The sequence below is a fragment of the Coregonus lavaretus genome (genome assembly GCF_964263955.1).
Source record: "Coregonus lavaretus genome assembly, chromosome: 5".
In the NCBI taxonomy this organism is placed as follows: Eukaryota; Metazoa; Chordata; class Actinopteri; order Salmoniformes; family Salmonidae; genus Coregonus; species Coregonus lavaretus.
This window is the reverse complement of record NC_139992.1, coordinates 14,518,345-14,541,583: the sequence shown is the minus strand read 5'-3', so window position 1 is coordinate 14,541,583 and position 23,239 is coordinate 14,518,345. Positions and strand designations below refer to the sequence as shown.

At 41.1% G+C, this 23,239-nt stretch overlaps 1 protein-coding gene across 1 annotated transcript in view; it reads right to left on the bottom strand.

Annotated features, from left to right (window-relative positions):
* LOC311128814 (low-density lipoprotein receptor-related protein 1B-like) overlaps positions 1-23,239 on the bottom strand; it is a gene marked incomplete at both ends in the record, with an annotated part of 602,749 nt that overhangs the window by 226,126 nt on the left and 353,384 nt on the right. Inside the window, 2 exons of the mRNA XM_084161045.1 lie at positions 18,910-19,154; positions 20,652-20,816. Coding sequence (XP_084017171.1) covers positions 18,910-19,154; positions 20,652-20,816 — 410 coding nt within the window. The remainder of the gene's footprint in view (positions 1-18,909; positions 19,155-20,651; positions 20,817-23,239) is intronic.

The following is a 23,239-nucleotide window of genomic DNA, read 5'->3' as shown; positions in this document are numbered from 1 at the left end:
GGTTAAACAGATAAACAGGACAGGGTACCGTGTAAAGGAACAGTCCAGCAGGCATCAGCTATGCAGCTGAGTGATCATAAGGTCCAATGAACAGCAATATATGAGACCGAGAGCAGTTCGAATTGGTGCTACAGCACAGCGAGCAGGAAGCAAGGCTGTTGTTTGCGTGTGCTAGTGGGCCGGGGCTAGCAGATGGATCTTCGTGGTCATCGCAACAGGAAGCCTGTTGAAACCACAGACGATTACGTCGGCAGAGCAGTCGTGATGGATCGGCGGGGCTCCGTGTCGGCTCTAGGAGATCCAGTCCGGTTGACAGAGAGGTAGATAGCCGGGTGATGGGCCTGACTCGAGGGTAGCTCAAGGCTGATTAGCCAACCACAACATCCATTCGGTTGCAGCTAGCTAGTTGCGATGATCCTGTGATAAAGGTCCAGTGATTCCGGCAGAAAATCAGATATGTTCTGGGTCGTTAACACGCTGTGCAGACAGTGCAGACTGGCTGATAATAGTCCAGGCTAGAGCTGGCTGGTAGGTAGTGCAGGCCACAGACAATGGTGAAAAAACGCTAATGGTGGCTAATAGCTAGTAGCTAGTTAGCTGCCTACTCCCGTCCGGTAGACAAAGAGGTAGATAGCCGGGATATGGGCCTGGCTCGAGGCTAGCTCAAGGCTAACTGGTGCTTGCTTCGGGGGCAGTGGTGATTAGTCTACAGCAACATCCATTCGGTTGCGGCTAGCTAGTTGCAATCCAGTGTTAAGGTCCAGTGATTCAGCTATTCGGGCAGAAAATCTGATGTTCTGGGTGAAAACCGCTAACGGTGGCTAATAGCAAGTAGGTAGTTAGCTAGTTAGCTGGCTAGCTAGTTTCAACTGGAGATTCTAGATAAAGGTGAGTAAATAATAGAATCCGTTCCACATTGAGTGAGGCGGGTTGCAGGAAAGTATATTTAGTAGAAGGATGAAAAGTGTGAAAGGGAAATATATACGTAAAATAAAAAAAACATTAAAAAAACAGGCTATTTACACGGACACACAACAGAGAACACGACTGCACTGCTACGCCATCTTGGAATCTGTATATTGAATATATATATATTGTATACTGTTTATAACAGAGGAAGTGGTAGTGCACTAGTGTTGAAGTACAATAATATTATCTTCTTTTGAGCCTACGGTCAAAAGGTCTACTTCCCTTCCTGACAGGGTAAAGGGCACCAAAGCTTATAAAAACAGAAAATACAGATGCTTAGTTCTGTAAATCTGCAGCAGACCAATATGATTAAAGGGTTATTCTGAAACGTTAACACTTATTGAAAAGGTCAAGAGCAAGAAATAAAGGAACAGCTGCCAAACTGTGTGTAAAGTTTTTCCATGGCCAGTTGGCCACCTGTACTGCTCAAGCATAACGCTGACTCCCTCTGATACTCCCTCTGAAACAACCATAACGCTGACAAGATGGCGATCCACCCTATCCACACTTACCCCCACCCACATTGTGTTTCAACACTGTTTTCAAGTGGTTTAAACCACTGGTAAGCATTGGGAGAAATGGGTGGGGTAGGTGGGACATCTTTGGTGCAGTTGCATTTGTAATGGATGCTGATCCAGCAAACCTAGTTATACAAACTAAAGAGTAATAAAGAAATGGTAGAGTAACTCCCTACTCGTGGTAAGGCTTGGCTGGTTCAGTTTTGCTTCTTTCGCATAAACTAAAAAATTAGTTCCACAAGAACCTATCCACAACCGACACAGAAATGAACACAAACAGAAACATGCCTATTGCACCGATTCATTAAATATATTCAAATGTCTGCTATCCTATGAAGTACAGAACACACCTGAATAGTTCCTGACCTTATGAATGTCCAAGGCACTCATATAACCTCCAATGCCTTCCCTCTCTCTCTAACAGACAGGCCTCTTGAGACTCATTTGTCTGCCTCCTGAGGAGTTTACAGCCTCAATGTACTTCCTCTCGCATCTCCTCAGCAGAGGGAAGAAGAACTGAGGGATGGTGAGAGCTCTCTCTCTCTCTCTCTCTCTCTCTCTCTCTCTCTCTCTCTCTCTCTCTCTCTCTCTCTCTCTCTCTCTCTCTCTCTCTCTCTCTCTCTCTCTCTCTCTCTCTCTCTCTCTCTCTCTCTCTCTCTCTCTCTCTCTCTCTCTCTCTCTCTCTCTCTCTCTCTCCTCTCTCTCTCTCTCTCTCTCTCTCTCTCTCTCTCTCTCTCTCTCTCTCTCTCTCTCTCTCTCTCTCTCTCTCGACTTTACAGTGACGTCACCTCTTCCATCAAATCTATTATTGTTGGACAACAACCACTGTCCAAAACGGCCCACTCCAGACATACAGTGCATTAGGAAAGTATTCAGACCCCTTCACATTTTCCACATTTTGTTACGTTACAGCCTTATGCTAAAATGGTTTTTAGATTTTTTTGCAAATCTATTAAAAATAAAAAAACAGATTTAGGGGAAGGGTACCAAACACTTCTGTAGCATTGAAGGTCCCCAATAACTCAGTGGCCTCCATCATTCTTAAATGGAAGAAGTTTGTAACCACCAAGACTCGTCCTAGAGCTGGCCGCCCAGCCAAACTGAGCAATCGGGGGAGAAGGGCCTTGGTCAGGGAGGTGACCAAGAACCCGATGGTCACTCTGACAGAGCTCCAGAGTTCCTCTGTGGAGATAGGAAAACCTTCCAGAAGGACAACCATCTCTGCAGCACTCCATCAATCAGGCCTTTATGGTAGAGTGGCCAGACTGAAGCCACTCCTCAGTAAAAGGCACATGACAGCCCGCTTGGAGTTTGCCATAAGGCACCTGAAGGACTCTCAGACCATAAGAAACAAGATTCCCTGGTCTGATGAAACCAAGATTGAGCTCTTTGGCCTGAATGCTAAGTGTCACGTCTGGAGGAAACCTGGCACCATCCCTACGATGAAGCATGGTTGTGGCAGCATAATGCTGTGGGGATGTTTTTCAGCGGCAGGAACTGGGAGACTAGTCAGGATAGAGGGAAAAGATGAACGGAGCGAAGTACAGAGAAATCCTTGATGAAAACCTGCTCCAGAGCGCTTAGGACCTCAGACTGGGGTGAAGGTTCACCTTCCAACAGGACAACGCAGACATGTGGCTTCGGGACAAGTCTCTGAATGTCCTTGAGTGGCCCAGCCAGAGCCCGGACTTGAACCTGATCGAACATCTCTGGAGAGACCTGAAAATAGCTGTCCACGACACTCCCCATCCAACCTGACAGAGCTTGAGAGGATCTGCAGAGAAGAATGGGAGAGACTCCCCAAATACAGGTGTGCCAAGCTTGTAGCATCATAACAAAGAAGACTCTAGGCTGTAATTGCTGCAAAAAGGTGCTTCAACAAAGTACTGAGTAAAGGGTCTGAATACTTATGTACATTTATTATTTTTTTGTTTTATTTTTTATCAATTTGCCAAAAGTTCTAAAAACCTGTTTTCGCTTTGTCATTATGGGGTTTTGTGTGTAGATTGATGAGGGAGAAAACATACAGTGAGGGAAAAAAGTATTTGATCCCCTGCTGATTTTGTACGTTTGCCCACTGACAAAGAAATGATCAGTCTATAATTTTAATGGTAGGTTTATTTGAACAGTGAGAGACAGAATAACAACAAAGAAATACAGAAAAACGCATGTCAAAAATTTTATAAATTGATTTGCATTTTAATGAGGGAAATAAGTATTTGACCCCCCTCTCAATCAGAAAGATTTCTGGCTCCCAGGTGTCTTTTATACAGGTAACGAGCTGAGATTAGGAGCACACTCTTAAAGGGAGTGCTCCTAATCTCAGCTTGTTACCTGTATAAAAGACACCTGTCCACAGAAGCAATCAATCAATCAGATTCCAAAAAATCCACCATGGCCAAGACCAAAGAGCTCTCCAAGGATGTCAGGGACAAGATTGTAGACCTACATAAGGCTGGAATGGGCTACAAGATCATCGCCAAGCAGCTTGGTGAGAAGGTGACAACAGTTGGTGCGATTATTCGCAAATGGAAGAAACACAAAATAACTGTCAATCTCCCTCGGCCTGGGGCTCCATGCAAGATCTCACCTCGTGGAGTTGCAATGATCATGAGAACGGTGAGGAATCAGCCCAGAACTACACGGGAGGATCGTGTCAATGATCTCAAGGCAGCTGGGACCATAGTCACCAAGAAAACAATTGGTAACACACTACGCTGTGAAGGACTGAAATCCTGCAGCGCCCGCAAGGTCCCCCTGCTGAAGAAAGCACATATACAGGGCCGTCTGAAGTTTGCCAATGATTCAGAGGAGATCTGGGTGAAAGTGTTGTGGTCAGATGAGACCAAAATCGAGCTCGTTGGCATAATCTCAACTCGCCGTGTTTGGAGGAGGAGGAATGCTGCCTATGACCCCAAGAACACCATCCCCACCATCAAACATGGAGGTGGAAACATTATGCTTTGGGGGTGTTTTTCTGCTAAGGGCACAGGACAACTTCACCGCATCAAAGGGACAATGGACGGGGCCATGTACCGTCAAAGCTTGGGTGATTTTCCCTCAGCCAGGGCATTGAAAATGGGTCGTGGATGGGTATTCCAGCATGACAATGACCCAAAACACACGGCCAAGGCAACAAAGGAGTGGCTCAAGAAGAAGCACATTAAGGTCCTGGAGTGGCCTAGCCAGTCTCCAGACCTTAATCCCATAGAAAATATGTGGAGGGAGCTGAAGGTTCAAGTTGCCAAACGTCAGCCTCGAAACCTTAATGACTTGGAGAAGATCTGCAAAGAGGAGTGGAACAAAATCCCTCCTGAGATGTGTGCAAACCTGGTGGCCAACTACAAGAAACGTCTGACCTCTGTGATTGCCAACAAGGTTTTTGCCACCAAGTACAAAGTCATGTTTTGCAGAGGGGTCAAATACTTATTTCCCTCATTAAAATGCAAATCAATTTATAACATTTTTGACAAATGCGTTTTTCTGGATTTTGTTGTTGTTATTCTGTCTCTCACTGTTCAAATAAATCTACCATTAAAATTATAGACTGATCATGTCGTTGTCAGTGGGCAAACGTACAAAATCAGCAGGGGATCAAATACTTTTTTCCTTCACTGTATTTAATCCATTTTAGAATAAGGCTGTAATGTAACAAAATGTGGAAAAAGTAAAAGGGTCTAAATACTATTTCATTGCACAAGTCTGGTAGGATATTGCCAAGGGTTTAACCGCACAGTGATCGAGCAGTACACAGCAAATTCTGCAGTTTTAAATTAACACAAAGTGTGGACCCGTATAGACACTGAACAGTGTTGAATTAACACACTGCTTAGTGTAAAGCTTTATTTGTATATTTCCCAGACTGCCTTGCGTTTCGAGTGCATTGTAGAGTTACCACCGATGACTGAATTTGTTTTTGCATTCGCCCATTTTCAGTCCTATGGAGTTCACCAATTGAGATCCTAAGAGAATATGTTGTCATTAAAATTGTATTATTTAACACAATACAATATGTATTTCATAAGGCCTTATTTTGAGTGCTTACAGTGACTTCAGAAAGTATTCACATCCTTTGACTTTTTCCACATTTTGTTATGTTACAAAGTGGGATTAAAATGGATTTAATTGTTCTCTGTAATGTGAAAGTGGAAGAAAAAGTCTAACATTTGTAAAACATTCATGAAAAATAAAACACTAATATACAGTAGCTTGATTAGATAAGTATTCAACCCCCTGAGTCAATACATGTTAGAATCATCTTTGGCTGCGATTTACAGCTGTGACTCTTTCTGGGTAAGTCTCTAAGAGCTTTCAACACCTGGAATGTTCAACACTTGCCCATTATTATTTAGATAATTCTTCAAGCTCTGTGAAATTGGATGTTGATCACTACTAGACAACCATTTTCAGGTCTTGACATAGATTTTCAAGCAGATTTAAGTCAAAACTGTCACTCGGCCACTCAGGAACATTCACTGTCTTCTTAGTAAGCAACTCCAGTGTAGATGTGGACCTTTAGGTTATTGTCCTGCTGAAAGGTGAACTCATCTCCCAGTGTCTGGTGGAAATCAGACTGAACCAGGTTTTCCTCTAGGATTTTTTCTGTGCTTAGCTTCATCCCGTTTCTTTTTTATCCTGAAAAACTCCCAAGTCCTTAATGATTACAAGCATATCCATAACATGCTGCAGCCACCCCTATACTTGAAAATATGGAGAGTGGTACTCATTCATGTGTTGTATTAGATTTGCCCCAAACATAACACTTTGTATTCAGGACAAAAAGTGAATTGCTTTGCCACAGTTTTTGCAGTATTACTTTAGTCCATTTTTGCAAACAGGATGTATGTTTTGGAATATTTTTATTCTGTACAAGCTTCCTTATTTTCACTCTGTCAATTAGGTTAGTATTGTGGAGTAACTACAATGTTGTTGATCCATCGTCAGTTTTCTCCTATCATAGCCATTAAACTCGTACTGTTTTAAAGTCAACATTGGCTTCATGGTGAAATCCCTGAGCGGTTTCCTTCCTCTCCGGCAACTGAGTTAAGAAGGATACCTGTATCTTTGTAGTGACTAACTTCACCATGCTCAAAGAAATGTTGAATGTCTGCTTTTTTTTTTTTTTTTTTTTTACAATCTCCAATAGGTGCCCTTCTTTGTGAGGCATTGGAAAACCTTCCTGGTCTTGGTGGTTGAATCTGTGTTTTAAATGTACTACTCGACTGAGTCCATGCAACTTATGTGACTTGTTAAGCACATTTTTACTCCTGAACTTATTTAGGCTTGCCATAACAAAGGGGTTGAATACTTATTGACTCAAGACATTTCAGCTTTTCATTTATAATTAATTTATAAATATCTTGAAAAACTCCACTTTGACATTATGGCATATTGTGTGTAGGCCAATGACAAAATAAATCTACATTTAATCCATTTTAAATTCAGACTAACACAACAAAATGTGGAAACAGTCAAGTAGTGTGAATACTTTCTGAAGGCACTGTATAAAGTGGGTAAAACAGTATGTAAACATTATTAAAGTGACCAGTGTTCAATGACTATGTTCATAGGGCAGCATTCTTGAACTTGTCGATCTGATTTTGCTAAGGTAAGGTACTTGATCTGATTTTGCTGAGGTAAGGTATACACAAAATCTTTAGTCAACCCATTTTAATTTCAGGCTGTAACACAACAGAATTTGGAAAAAGTCAAGGGTTATGAATACTTAGCGAGAGCACTGTACACTATAAAAAATACTGGGTCGTTTGGATGACCCAACTGCTGGGTTGCAGCATTAAAAAGAGCACGGTTGGTTTGTTGATGCTGGGTTATTGAGATATGACCAAGCGAGTCAGATCAGAAGATTGGAGTCTTGGCTTAGTAGGCTTTTAGGAAGTTATTTTTGGCCACCCGGGAGAGTAAATGTCATTCCAATTAATCTGTTCTGTTGAATTGTTAGCACATGTTACTAATGAACACTGACACTTTTGCAGCTTTAATGAAGCTTACAGAAGTGTATGAGTTCCTTTAAAAGCCTATGCAAATCCCAATGGTATAGTAACCACTTTGTTGCAATATGTAAATAATAATGTTAATATTTTTGTATTAGAATATGTCATGTGCAATAACATTCAAGGAAAATGTAACATCGCAGTGTAGAAACTTAACATGATCAACAGGAATTATATTTTCTCTAAAAAAAGCCACGCCCCTAATAAGCCACACCTCCTGAAAATAACCTATGGGTTACATTAAAAAAGACTCAGCTGCTTGGTCAACACAGAATTAAAGTAAAGAAAAACCCAATTAATGGTTAAATTAACCCATGATTGGGTAATCTGAACAACCCAACATGGGTTATTCACGCAACCTGTCACATTATGCTGACTTGCAAAGTGATGTGTGATTTATATTGAAATCCAGCCAGAGTGGGGATATCCACCCTTCTGAATTTTTTATCACCTGCAACCTGCATTCAGAATGAATGCCAGGGTTGGGAAGACTGAAATATGAGACCACCTAAAGAATCTAAATTGGAAGAACCATTTCAGTAACAGGTGCAATAAATCAAAGTAACATATTGGATTAGTTTAGAAGATGTACAATGCATTGGGAAAGTATTCAGACCCCTTGACTTTTTCCACATTTGGTTACGTTACAGCCTTATTCTAAAATTGATTAAATTGTTTTTTTCCCTCATCAATCTACACACAATACCTCATAATGACGCAGCAAAACTAGGATTTTATATATATATATATATATATATATATATATATATATACTACCATTCAAAAGTTTGGGGTCACTTAGAAATGTCCTTGTTTTAGACAGAAAAGCAAATTTTTTTGTCCATTCAAATAACATAAAATTGATCAGAAATACAGTGTAGACATTGTTCATCTTGTAAATGGCTATTGTAGCTGGAAACGACTGATTTTTTTATGGAATATCTACATACAGTGGGGAAAAAAAGTATTTAGTCAGCCACCAATTGTGCAAGTTCTCCCACTTAAATAGATGAGAGAGGCCTGTAATTTTTATCATAAGTACACGTCAACTATGACAGACAAAATGAGAAAAAAAATCCAGAAAATCACATTGTAGGATTTTTAATGAATTTATTTGCAAATTATGGTGGAAAATAAGTATTTGGTCAATAACAAAAGTTTCTCAATACTTTGTTATATACCCTTTGTTGGCAATGACACAGGTCAAACGTTTTCTGTAAGTCTTCAAGGTTTTCACACACTGTTGCTGGTATTTTGGCCCATTCCTCCATGCAGATCTCCTCTAGAGCAGTGATGTTTTGGGGCTGTCGCTGGGCAACACGGACTTTCAACTCCCTCCAAAGATTTTCTATGGGGTTGAGATCTGGAGACTGGCTAGGCCACTCCAGGACCTTGAAATGCTTCTTACGAAGCATCTCCTTCGTTTGCTAGGGCGGTGTGTTTGGGATCATTGTCATGCTGAAAGACCCAGCCACGTTTCATCTTCAATGCCCTTGCTGATGGAAGGAGGTTTTCACTCAAAATCTCACGATACATGGCCCCATTCATTCTTTCCTTTACACGGATCAGTCGTCCTGGTCCCTTTGCAGAAAAACAGCCCCAAAGCATGATGTTTCCACCCCCATGCTTCACAGTAGGTATGGTGTTCTTTGGATGCAACTCAGCATTCTTTGTCCTCCAAACACGACGAGTTGAGTTTTTACCAAAAAGTTATATTTTGGTTTCATCTGACCATATGACATTCTCCCAATCCTCTTCTGGATCATCCAAATGCACTCTAGCAAACTTCAGACGGGCCTGGACATGTACTGGCTTAAGCAGGGGGACACGTCTGGCACTGTAGGATTTGAGTCCCTGGCGGCTTAGTGTGTTACTGATGGTAGGCTTTGTTACTTTGGTCCCAGCTCTCTGCAGGTCATTCACTAGGTCCCCCCGTGTGGTTCTGGGATTTTTGCTCACCGTTCTTGTGATCATTTTGACCCCACAGGGTGAGATCTTGCGTGGAGCCCCAGATCGAGGGAGATTATCAGTGTCTTCCATTTCCTAATAATTGCTCCCACAGTTGATTTCTTCAAACCAAGCTGCTTACCTATTGCAGATTCAGTCTTCCCAGCCTGGTGCAGGTCTACAATTTTGTTTCTGGTGTCCTTTGACAGCTCTTTGGTCTTGGCCATAGTGGAGTTTGGAGTGTGAATGTTTGAGGTTGTGGACAGGTGTCTTTTATACTGATAACAAGTTCAAACAGGTGCCATTAATACAGGTAACGAGTGGAGGACAGAGGAGCCTCTTAAAGAAGAAGTTACAGGTCTGTGAGAGCCAGAAATCTTGCTTGTTTGTAGGTGACCAAATACTTATTTTCCACCATAATTTGCAAATAAATTCATTAAAAATCCTACAATGTGATTTTCTGGATTTTTTTTTCTCAATTTGTCTGTCATAGTAGACGTGTACCTATGATGAAAATTACAGGCCTCTCTCATCTTTTTAAGTGGGAGAACTTGCACAATTGGTGGCTGACTAAATACTTTTTTTCCCCACTGTAGGTGTACAGAGGCCCATTATCAGCAACCATCAGTCCTGTGTTCCAATGGCACGTTGTGTTTGCTAATCCAAGTTTATCATTTTAAATGTTAATTGATCATTAGAAAACCCTTTTGCAATTATGTTAACACAGCTGAAAACTGTTGTGCTGATTAAAGAAGCAATAAAACAGGCCTTCTTGAGACTAGTTGAGTATCTGGAGCATCAGCCAATGTGTGTTCGATTACAGGCTCAAAATGGCCAGAAACAAATAACTTTCTTCTGAAACTCGTCAGTCTATTCTTGTTACGGGATGCTGACCTTCTAGGCAGAGTTGCAAAGAAAAAGCCATATCTCAGACTGGCCAATAAAAAGAAAAGATTAAGATGGGCAGTCTGAGATATGGCTTTTTCTTTGCAACTCTGCCTAGAAGGTCAGCATCCCGGATTCGCCTCTTCACTGTTGACGTTGAGACTGGTGTTTTGTGGGTACTATTTAATTAAGCTGCCTGTGAGGCGTCTGTTTCTCAAACTAGACACTAATGTATTTGTCCTCTTGCTCAGTTGTGCACCGGGGCCTCCCACTCCTCTTTCGATTCTGGTTAGAGTCAGTTTGCGCTGTTCTGTGAAGGGAGTACTACACAGCTTGGCACACCTGTATTTGGGGAGTCTATCCCATTCTTCTCTGCAGATCCTCTCAAGCTCTGTCAGGTTGGATGGGGAGCGTCGTGGACAGCTATTTTCAGGTCTCTCCAGAGATGTTCGATCGGGTTAAAGTCCAGGCTCTGGTTGGGCCACTCAAGGACATTTAGAGACTTGTCTCAAAGCCACTCCTTCATTGTTCTGTTGGAAGGTGATTTTTCACCCCAGTCTGAGGTCCTGAGCGCTCTGGAGCAGGTTTTCATCAATAATCTCTCTGTCCTTTGCTCCATTCATCTTTCATCTGGTTTCCCAGTCCCTGCTGCTGAAAAACATCCCCACAGCATGATGCTGCCACCACCATGCTTCACCATAGGGATGGTGCCAGATTTCCTCCAGATGTGACACTTGGCATTCAGGCCAAAGAGTTCAATCTTGGTTTCATCAGACCAGAGAATCTTGTTTCTCATGGACTGAGAGTCTTTTTTCCTTTTGGCAAACTCCAAGCGGGCTGTCATGTGCCTTTTACTGAGGAGTGGCTTCTGTCTGGCCACTCTACCATAAAGGCCTGATTGGTGGAGTACTGCAGAGATGGTTGTACTTCTGGAAGGTTCTACCATCTCCACAGAGGAACTTTGGAGCTCTGTCAGAGTGACCATCGGGTTCATCACCTCCCTGACCAAGGCCCTTCTCCTCCAATTGCTCAGTTTGGCCAGGCAGCCAGCTCTAGGAAGAGTCTTGGTGGTTCCAAACTTCTTCCATTTAAGAATGATGGAGGTCACTGTGTTCTTGTGGACCTTCAATGCTGCAGAAATTGTTGGTACCCTTCCCCAGAACTGTTCCTTGACACAAACCTGTCTCGGAGCTCTACGGACAATTCTTTCTACCTCATGGCTTGGTTTTTGCTCTGACGTGCACTGTCAACTGTGGGACCTTATATAGACAGGCGTGTGCCTTTCCAAATCATGTCCAATCAATTGAATTTACCACAGGTGGACTCCAAACAAATTGTAGAAACATCAAGGATGATCAATGGAAACAGGATGCACCTGAGCTCAATTTTGAGTCTCATAGCGAAGTGTCTGAATACTTATGTAAATAAGGTATTTCTGTTTTTAATGTTTAATAAATCTTCAAACATTTCTAAAAACCAGTTTTTGCTTTGTCATTATGGGGTATTGTGTGTAGATTGATTTTATTTATTTATTTATTTAATACATTTTATAATAAGGCTGTAACATATCAAAAAGTCAAGGGGTCTGAATACTTTCCGAAGGCACTGTATGTCATTTATATTTGAGAAGCATAACATTAATTAATCATTAATCAATGTACATACAAAAACATAGATATTGAAACAAACAATTCTTAAAATCAACCTGCAATATACCATGCTAAGAAACATGATAATGATGGGTGTGGTTTTGATTCAACTCTGGTGATTAACACCAACACTGGGATTATTTCACACCAATGAGTGTTAATTCAACACTTACAGAGTTAATTGTTATGTTTAGAGTGTCGGCCCTCAACATAAGGACTTATGAAATACACACTGTATTGTGTTAAATAATTACATTTTAGTGATAACATTTTTGCTCAGGATCTCACTTGGTGACGTCAGTAGGACTGAAAATGGATGAATGCAACAACCATGTCTCTGTCACTACCAAATGCAGTCATTGGTGGTAACTCTACAATTCACTCGTAAGGCAAGCCACTCTAGGAAATAAGGCTTTACACTAAGCAGTGTGTTAATTTAACACTGTTCCAGTGTCTATACAGGTCCATCCAATTTGTGACAGATTTTCATGCGAATATTCTAAAATCTGCATAAAACAATGTGCACATTTCCCCACCAGAGATGTGTTTCCATCAAACTTACTTTTTGAGGATAAAAGGCTGAGCGTGAAGACATAGTGCACATTAAAATAACTGTTGCCGTTAAATTCCCATGTACCGAATGAAAAATACAAGTTAAATGGGTTTCCATCTCATTTTCAACTCTACTGATGTTTTTGTCACAAAAACATATTATATTGCTAATGTGCCCACTCTAGTCTTGGCACATGCGCTTTTGACAACAGCTTGCAGATGCAGTGTGGGTAGGCTACCTACATTATGATATTATTATGGATAAGAGCGATATTATTTGTTTTTGTCAAACGGCAGCCAAGCATCGATCATCATGTCACCAGAATAAGAACCTTGATATTTATTGGAAGGGAGGATCAAGCTCATCACCTTGCACATTCTCCACTCTGTGAAGTTCATCATAAGTTATTAGTCCCTCCGATAGCCCAGTTGGTAGAGCATGACGCTTGCAACGCCAGGGTTGTGGGTTCGATTCCCACAGGGGGCCAGTATGAAAAATGTATGCATTCACTAACTGTAAGTCGCTCTGGATAAGAGCGTCTGCTAAATGACTAAAATGTTATTTAATCTGTAGCTTAATAAAATGCATGCTTTCCCGAGTCGTTGAGGGAGGACCACACAACGTATCATCGTGTGATTCTAAGTTTACTTTGATACAATGGTTATTATATCAATATTTCCACCACCATTTCTCGCATAATGAATTTTACAGACACAAATAGATCCCGCCATGTCAAACGAACAAATTGTCTGTCGGCATTTATAAAATTGTACCTGCATTTTATGTTTCCATCAGCCCGGTCGTGACTTTTTTCATGCGTCATGTACAGTGGGGAAAAAAAGTATTTAGTCAGCCACCAATTGTGCAAGTTCTCCCACTTAAAAAGATGAGAGAGGCCTGTAATTTTCATCATAGGTACACGTCAACTATGACAGACAAATTGAGGAAAAAAAATCCAGAAAATCACATTGTAGGATTTTTAATGAATTTATTTGCAAATTATGGTGGAAAATAAGTATTTGGTCACCTACAAACAAGCAAGATTTCTGGCTCTCACAGACCTGTAACTTCTTCTTTAAGAGGCTCCTCTGTCCTCCACTCGTTACCTGTATTAATGGCACCTGTTTGAACTTGTTATCAGTATAAAAGACACCTGTCCACAACCTCAAACAGTCACACTCCAAACTCCACTATGGCCAAGACCAAAGAGCTGTCAAAGGACACCAGAAACAAAATTGTAGACCTGCACCAGGCTGGGAAGACTAAATCTGCAATAGGTAAGCAGCTTGTTTTGAAGAAATCAACTGTGGGAGCAATTATTAGGAAATGGAAGACATACAAGACCACTGATAATCTCCCTCGATCTGGGGCTCCACGCAAGATCTCACCCCGTGGGGTCAAAATGATCACAAGAACGGTGAGCAAAAATCCCAGAACCACACGGGGGGAGCTAGTGAATGACCTGCAGAGAGCTGGGACCAAAGTAACAAAGCCTACCATCAGTAACACACTACGCCGCCAGGGACTCAAATCCTGCAGTGCCAGACGTGTCCCCCTGCTTAAGCCAGTACATGTCCAGGCCCGTCTGAAGTTTGCTAGAGTGCATTTGGATGATCCAGAAGAGAATTGGGAGAATGTCATATGGTCAGATGAAACCAAAATATAACTTAAGCAGTATACAAACAAACACTAGAGTTCCTCCTTCATTGTCAACACAGTCACTTCAGATGATTAAATGCACCACTTTTTTAGATTGGACAGTTATTTCCTTTTGGTACATTTTCAAACCAGATATAAAGATACCTTTTTGCAGTGATTTACCTAAAGCAAGTTTGACAAACTCATTTCCAAACTCATTTCCTGCACTGTGTCTCGCTGAATACATTATACATTCAGATGGTTTGGTAGAGAGAAAATCACTCCGTCTGCTCTGTCTGTGTCATACCCAACAACACTTGACTCATGATAGGAAACCAAAGCCTGGATACAGTTCAGCGTTCAGCCTTGAGATATGACAATAACAGGGGAAAGACTTTGTTCATTTCTAGACTGGCAGACGTCTCATGAATAAATAAACCCCCATGCTTAGCTAACGCAGAGAGCAGAAATATGCTGGTTTCCAAAGAGTGATAGCTTTTCAATGCAAACCGTTAAGTCTACTGGGTATACTACGTCATGTAAGCCGGGGCTGGGACACTTGGCTGTTGTAAATCTCAACTCTCAGGAGGTGCTAGAATATTAATAAAGGCCTCAGGTAGTCATGGTAAATGTTACAGTAAAATATGTGGAGTGAAGTGTATTATGTTGTTGTTTTTTAACAGTCACTGTTTTGAAAGGTACATTTTATTTTTCATACGACTGCATAGATATTCACCCACAAATAGCAGTGTATTTTCTAAATCTAATTAATAATTCAACATGTTTATGTTAAACTAATGCAGGGAGTAGTGGCTCTGTTAAGACAGATGTGTTACCAGGTTGTATTATCATCAACACTCCTCTCTTTCTTTCTCTCTTTCTTTCTGTGACTAAGAAGCAAATGTGACAAGGTGGCTGTGTAGGAAAGATACATATTTACCTTGTAAATTTGAGTTGCCCTTTCTCTGAATAGAAAATTCTCATTATAGCTTCAAATATTATTACTCTGCATGTATTTGAAGCAGCTGCTTACTTCCATGCAGTGCTTCAATGCACTACACATGCTGATCAGATGTATTCATTCCTAATGTCTGAAAGCATAGTGCAAAGATGTGGAGATACATTCAGAGGTCATTTTGTTTAATAACATTTCAGACACACAGTAGATTTGGTTGCATTAATGCAGCCATGAATATAGAATACTTTTTATGAAATCATCATTACTCAATTACTGGTACTTACTACACTGTATTGCGTATTTGTAAATAGAATATAAAGCAATCTGAGATACATCATTTGACAAATGTATGGACACTATTCTTGTATTTCCAATATGATCATGCGAGTCTACTGCGTATCACAAGAGCAGTGAGGGGAGAGTGTTAGGATCTGTTTGATGTGTTATTGCAGCTATAACTAACCAATTACAGTTCCTCACTGTGAGGCATCGGGACAGACTTTTCCCTTAACTAATCATTGGCACCTCCTCATGTTACCCCCCCCCCCCCACCCCACCCACCCACCCACCCACCCACCCACCCACCCAAGTACTGTACCCCTGACAGCTCTCCAATGGTCTCCCTCCCTCCCTCCCTCTCTTGGTCTCTCTGGTCCAGATCTGCAGGGCCAAGCAGAGAGCACCAGCATTTCCAGGCTTTGGGACTGACTGGTTGGAGTGGATATTAGCCAACTCTCCCCCACTGGGCTCTTTAAAATGGGATTAGACATACTTACTGGCTTCTTTAGAAATGCGGTTCAATATGCTCACTTATCTAAGCAGAACAGTCTCTGGCAGGCAGTTACAGAGGTGGAAACAGACATTAACTCCTACCACATTGGCATCATTCTGGGATTGCTGAATAGATGCAAACCAGATTACTAAAGTACGAATGCCCAGTCATGGTCGGCGATTTACATTCTTAGAAAATATTATATTTTTAAGGGTCTGATAGTAAACCCGGTGGTCGTTAAAAGAAAGAGAATCCCGGCATCCAAGATGTTATGATTCATTGATGATCAGCTCTGTTTTACAGATCAATCAATTTCCGCAAATCCATTTAGAAACAAAGTGCAATGAATGAACACCCACTCAATGCAAAAAAATAAAAATAAATCTGAGAGCGGAAATATAACTGTTGATTATGTATATTACATGAGAGTAATCTATTCAGGCCATGCTATCTGAACTGAACCTATAGTGAAAGAGACATTAACAAAAATCCATTGAAAATTAAATTAATACGCCAAACGGATTATGAAATTAAATTGAGTGGCAACTGGTAAGACTATTTTACTTTCCATACACCTATAATGCTAATCTGCATAATTTATTTTGTACCTTTATTCTGACTTCCAATGGGCATATATGTAGAAAGGCTATCATCTGTGTCTACAGGATTATTCGTAACACGCTCTTATTCTGCAGTTCCTGTCATTAATTCTAGTTCAATTCATTAAAAAAACGGCTTGACACTTTAGCATGAACCAATTAGCCTAATTTGGGCGCAGGGAGAAAACACATTCTTAGGTACCATTAATTCAACCTAGTTCTCTGTATGACCACCTTTTAAAAATCATTCAGACCCTTCTCATTGTAGGCATGCTGAGAAGCCCCATGATTGGCAGGCCCAATGAGGGCAGAGAAGCAGCTAAAATTAATACCATTATACTCTCGTCTCAATAAAACAGGGGATTCACCTATTCATAAATGCTTCTTAGTCAATACACAGAGGCACTATGACTAGCATCAGTTCAACTAGAAAATAATGGGCCAAATTTGATATATATTATTATCAGAATTTGGCTAAGAGTTATATGCAACCAGTTTCCAGGATGCAACAGGGAAGTGAGAGAACTACTTTATATGGAGAATCTTCATTGCTTTTTAGTCCCAAACAAATCACTAAAAACAAAGGCATCCAAACTGGCCAAAACAGATCAAATGGACATGGGTAAATATTTAACCATTAAAGCCTTGTTCACACTGTAGGCCTCAATGCTCAAATCAGTTTTGTTTTTCAAATCTGTTTTGGAATACTGACTGTCCAAACAGCAAGTGACCAAATCGGATTTGTGTGTGTTCAGACAGCAGTCATTTGCTGACATGGCTATGCTAGTTGTCATAGTAACAACAGGTGTGTGCGCAGTGGTGTAGGCTGATTGGTGGTGGTGCTCGTGCTTCCTATTACTCAGACGTTATGTAGCATGCTAAGGTGACAACTATGCCTGACATGGACATTTCCCAGTTGCTGTGAATGTTCAAAATCATAGTGTAATTAAAGCCTCAAAGGATAAGATGATCCAACTTTCAAAACTATTCATTTTTGGCTCGCCACAGCAGTCAACTAGCTAATTAGCTGTTTAGCTTTCTATCACATTCACTAATTTGTTTGTAAACAATTAACAAGCTAGTTGGGTGGCAGGTATCTTAGTGGTTAAGAGTGTTGTGCCAGTAACCGAAAGGTCACTGGTTCTAATCCCCGAGCTGAGTAGGTGAAAAATCAGTCGATGTGCCCTTGAGCAAGGCACTTAACCCTAATTGCTCCTGTAAGTCACTCTGGATAAGAGCGTCTGTTAAATGACTAAAATGTAAATGTAGTTAGCTACCATGTCATGTTCTTGTCAACAGAGTAGTTAGCAAGCAACAAGATATGCTAAATAACTGTCTAAAAACCATGAGGGCAAATAAATCAGATTTGACTGTTCAGACACAAGTCGCATGGCCATGCATCACATTTTATCTGACTTCAAACCCCCTAAGAAGGTCGTTTGAAATGTGGCTTGAAATATCCAATTCCATGAGGCTTTTGGCTGTTCACGCTGCAGGAAAAATAACAGAGCCAAAATATGATATACAAAAACTGTAAAGCAAAACAGCAACACAGTACTTTATTATTTAATTGTATTGAAAATAAAATCAGCAACTGTTAATAATGAATATTAAATGACAGCATACCAACTGATATTTGGAATTTTATATCATCTGTGCTTTAGGCCGTAACAAAGGCTTGTAAACTGACAGGAACTACAGGACAAAACAGATCGAAGGACATGGCTAGTCACTCAATCATTAAAGGTTTAAGACGTGCTGCCACTGATCTGTACCCTACATAAATGTAATTGTTAGAGAACCACTACCACATATAACTTAAATTGGCAAACAAACAAATATAGCCTCTTACAAGACACGCCTCAAAATATGAATGAGAAACAACAATACCATGCACCCACTAGTGTTCAAAAGAGTTTTGGCGCTCCAAAAATGTGGTACGGTACTGTATTCTGAATTACAGTAAATTGCTGGCTGCAATTGGTCAGTAAGCTACTGTAGAGTTTCAGGAAAAAGTTTATAGAATTCCTAAAATACAGTATATTACTGCATTCTGTGTGGATACAGCATTCTCACTCACGGGTGCAACAAATATAACCTCTTACAAGGCACGGCTTAAAATATGTAAATGAGCAAGAGACTCTCCCCGCCCACAACATTTTCTCACAATGCACCATAATTAATACTGTAAAACACATATACAGTATTTTACTGTGCATTCTACAGTGTTTTACTGTTGAAATTACAGAACGGTCTTACAGTGTGCTGTAAAACAAATGTACGGTATTTTACTGTGCATTCTACGGTAATCTACTTTATTCAGTTTACACAGTATCATACTGTTGATTAATACATTAAGTTACTGATCAAATTACAAAAACGGCTAACAGTGTAGGTCTAGGCTGTTTACCTTGTGGCTGTCTGCTGGGGTGGAAAATCTGTAGGTCAAAGGGCTGAGCGCTGGTCTTCTGGATCACTGTGACGTTACGGCCTGTCCACTTGTTGGCCCTGGCCAGGCTGTTAGTCCTCCAGTCTGTCCAGTAGACACTGCCCCCGAACAGGGACACGGCGAAGGGGTGTGACAGGTACTCATGTCCCCTCAGGATCTCTATGACCCCACTGCCGTCGTACAGCGCTGAGTAGATGGCATCAGAGCTGTGAGAGGATGAAGATATGATATAGTAGGTGAGGGTGACTCTATACAGTAAGCAGACTAGTCAGAGTAAGTGGCATCGGAGACATGATAGGTTAGACTGCCTTCATACAGTAAACAGACTAGCCAGGTAGATAACATACAGCTCAGATAAGATGGCATCTGAGCTGTTAGAGGGAGAAGACATTATCTGGATGTCATGAGATTGTATAGAGAAAGAGATGCAGTATTTTTATTTGTTGTTTTTATTTAACCTTTATTTAACTAGGCAAGTCAGTTAAGAACAATTTCTTATTTACAATGACGGCCTACCAAAAGGCAAAAGGCCTCCAGCGGGGACGGGGGCTAGGATTACAAATAACAAATAAAATAAAAATATAGGACAAAACACGCATCACAACAAGAGTGACACCACAACACTACATAAAGAGAGACCTAAGACAACAACATAGCATGGGAGCAACACAACATGACAACAACATGGTAGCAACACAATATGGCAGCAGCACAACATGGTAGCAGCACAAAACATGGTACAAACATTGGGCACAGACAACAGCACAAAGGGCCTGAAGGTAGAGACAACAATATATCACGCGAATCAGCCACAACTGTCAGTAAGAGTGTCCATGATTGAGTCTTTGAATGAAGAGATGGAGATAAAACTGTCCAGTTTGAGTGTTTTTTGCAGCTCGTTCCACTCACTAGCTGCAGCTGCAGGTAGAGTAACCATGGAAGTACAATACATTGCAGCATAGATGGCATCAGAGCTGTTAGAGGAAAGAGACACTGTGGTATGGATGTCATCATGAAGCTGCCGGTCTATATACAGTAAACAGACTAGCTATGCCATTGGAGTACTGAACAGTACATTGCAGCTGCTCATTCACTTGGTATACTTACTCTTGATTTAATGTATTGTATGTCAAAAGAGAGTAAGGAAGGTGAATGTCTATAGATTAAAAAGACTAGCCAGGTAAGGTTGCCATGGTAGCATACATTGCAGATCCTTATTTACTTTGTACACTTTTAAATAAAAATTCAATTCAGTTCCCAAATAGTGAGGAAGGCGTTTCACCAAGGATGTCATCAGGTGGTTTTGTCAGTAATATTTTTTGGGAATGCTGTAGAATGTAGATCTTAATGCTTATTCTGACGATAGAAGGGGAGGTTTACAAGTGATATTTTCTCATCATAAACATGTCTTTCTGTGGTTACGGCACATTTAGATAAATTGGCCTTCTGTTCGCTGTAACTGAACTACCATTTACAATCAACCAACCTGTCCCTATTGGAGATGAGGCAAAGAAGATAACATGCTGTTCATACTTATACCATATGTGTATCCAAATAGGCATCATTGCAGCTTAATGTTAATCACTGCTGTGCTCCTATCCTGATAGGTTGTCAATGTAAATAAGAATCTGTTCTTAATTGACTTGTAAAGTTTATAAGTTAATAAAGGTTACATAAAATATTATAATGTGTGAGTGAACTACCGAGCATCAGTCCAGACGATTCTCTTCTCCAGATGATCCAGAGTTAGTCCGTTGGGCCAGGCTCCTATCTCCATGTCCTTGAACACTATGTGTCGTCCTCCTCCGCTCATTGAAGCAGCCTCGATACGGGGGAAGGTAGCGTCCCAGTCTGTCCAGAACAGGATTCTAAAAACATTCAATCAATCAAGAAAATGAATGTATAAATATATTTTTACATCAACAAAGTGCTCTACAGCAGTGTTTCCCAACCCTGGTCCTCCAGTACCCCCAACAGTACACATTTTTGTTGTAGCCCCGGACAAACACACCTCATTCAGCTCATTGAGGGCTTGATGATTAGTTGACAAGTTGAATCAGGTGTGCTTGACCAGGGTTACAATAAAAATGTGTACTGTTCGGGGTACTCAAGGACCAGGGTTGGGAAACACTACTCTACAGTCACCAGCCCTAGACCACGAAGAACAAGCAGAAAACCCAAGACCATAAAACCCATTCAGACGATCCACAGAAGACTGATACATTAAAGAGGACTTGAAGAAAAAGCCTTGATGGAAGAAATACATTAATTATTAAGATCATTTGAAAATGGACAGAACTAGACAACAGCACAAACTAGATAACCAAATCATTCACTGTGTTGAACACAAAAGCAAATTAGGGCTGACCCCAATTAGTTGACTGGTCGATTGTTTGATTTATTTTAGTCGAACAGTAGCATATACAGTGCCTTTGGAAAGTATTCAGACCTGTTCACTTTTTCCACATTTTGATACGTTACAGCCTTATTCTAAAATTGATTAAATAGTTTTTTCCCCTCATCAATCTACACACAATACCCCATAATGACAAAGCAAAAACAGGTTTTTAGAAAATGTTGCTAATTTATAGAAAATAAAAAACGGAAATATTACATTTACGAAAGCATTCAGACCTTTTACTCAATACTTTGTTGAAGCAAATTTGGCAGCGATTACATAGCCTTGAGTCTTCTTGGGTATGATGCAGCAAGCATGGCACACCTGTATTTGGGGAGTTTCTCCCATTCTTCTCTGCAGATCCTTTCAAGCTCTGTTAGGTTGGATGGGGAGCGTTGCTGCAAAACTATTTTCAGGTCTCTCCAGAGATGTTCGATTGGGTTCAAGTCCGGGCTCTGGCTGGGCCATTCAAAGACATTCAGAGACTTGTCCCGAAGCCACTCCTGCTTGTCTTGGCTGTGTGCTTAGGGTCATTGTCCTGTTGGAAGGTGAACCTTCGCCCCAAGTCTGAGGTCCTGAGCGCTCTGGAGCAGGTTTTCATCAAAGATCTCGCTGTACTTTGCTACGTTGATCTTTGCCTCGATCCTGATTAGTCTTCCAGTACCTGCTGCTGAAAAACATTCCCACAGCACAATGCTGCCACCACCATGCGTCACTGTAGGGATGGTGCAAGGTGTCCTCAGGCCAAAGAGTTCAATCTTGGTTTCATCAGTCCAGAGAATATTGTTTCTCATGGTCTGAGAGTCTTTAGGTGCCTTTTGGAAAACTCCAAGTGGGCTGTCATTGCCTTTTTACTGAGGAGTGGCTTCCGTCTGGCCACTCTACCATAAAGGCCTGATTGGTGGAGTGCTGCAGAGATGGCCAAAGAGTTCAATCTTGGTTTCATCAGACCAGATAATATTGTTTCTCATGGTCTGAGACTCTTTAGGTGCCTTTTGGAAAACTCCAAGTGGGCTGTCATTGCCTTTATACTGAGGAGTGGCTTCCGTCTGGCCACTCTACCATAAAGGCCTGATTGGTGGAGTGCTGCAGAGATGGTTGTCCTTCTGGAAGGTTCTCCCATCTCTACAGGGGAACTCTAGAGCTCTGTCAGAGTGACAATCGGGTCCTTTGCCACCTCCGTGACCAATGCACTTCTCCCCTGATTGCTCAGTTTGGCCGTGCGGCCAGCTCTAGGAAGAGTCTTGGTGGTTCAAAACTTCTTCCATTTAAGAATGATGGCACTGTGTTGGGTACCCTTCCCCAGATATGTACCTCGACACAATTCCTTCAAACTCATGGCTTGGTTTTTGCTCTGACATGCACTGTCAACTGTGGGACCTTATATAGACAGGAGTGTGCCTTTCCAAATCATGTCCAATCAACTGAATTTACCACAGGTGGACTCCAATGAAGTTGTAGAAACATCTCAAGGATGATCAATGGAAACAGGATGCAGCTGAGCTCAATTTCGAGTCTCATAGCAAAGGGTCTGAATACTTATGTAAATAAGGTATATCTGTTTTATATTTGTAATACATTTGCTAACATTTCTAAAAACCTGTTTTCGCTTTGTCATTATGGGGTATTGTGTGTAGATTGATGAGGAAAATGTTTTATTTAATCGATTTTAGAATAAGGCTGTAACATAACAACATTTGGAAAAGGTCAAGGGGTCTCAATACTTTCCGAAGGCACTGTATATATATATATTATGCCACACGAGACACTTGTCTTATTCGCGCCCATCTCAGTGAACTAATCCATTTCAGAGGCCGAGGCTAATCCATTGCGGAGGTCGCGGGGATGGCACAGTCCAGGAAGAAGGGGAATGTGGCTAAGATGCACAATGCA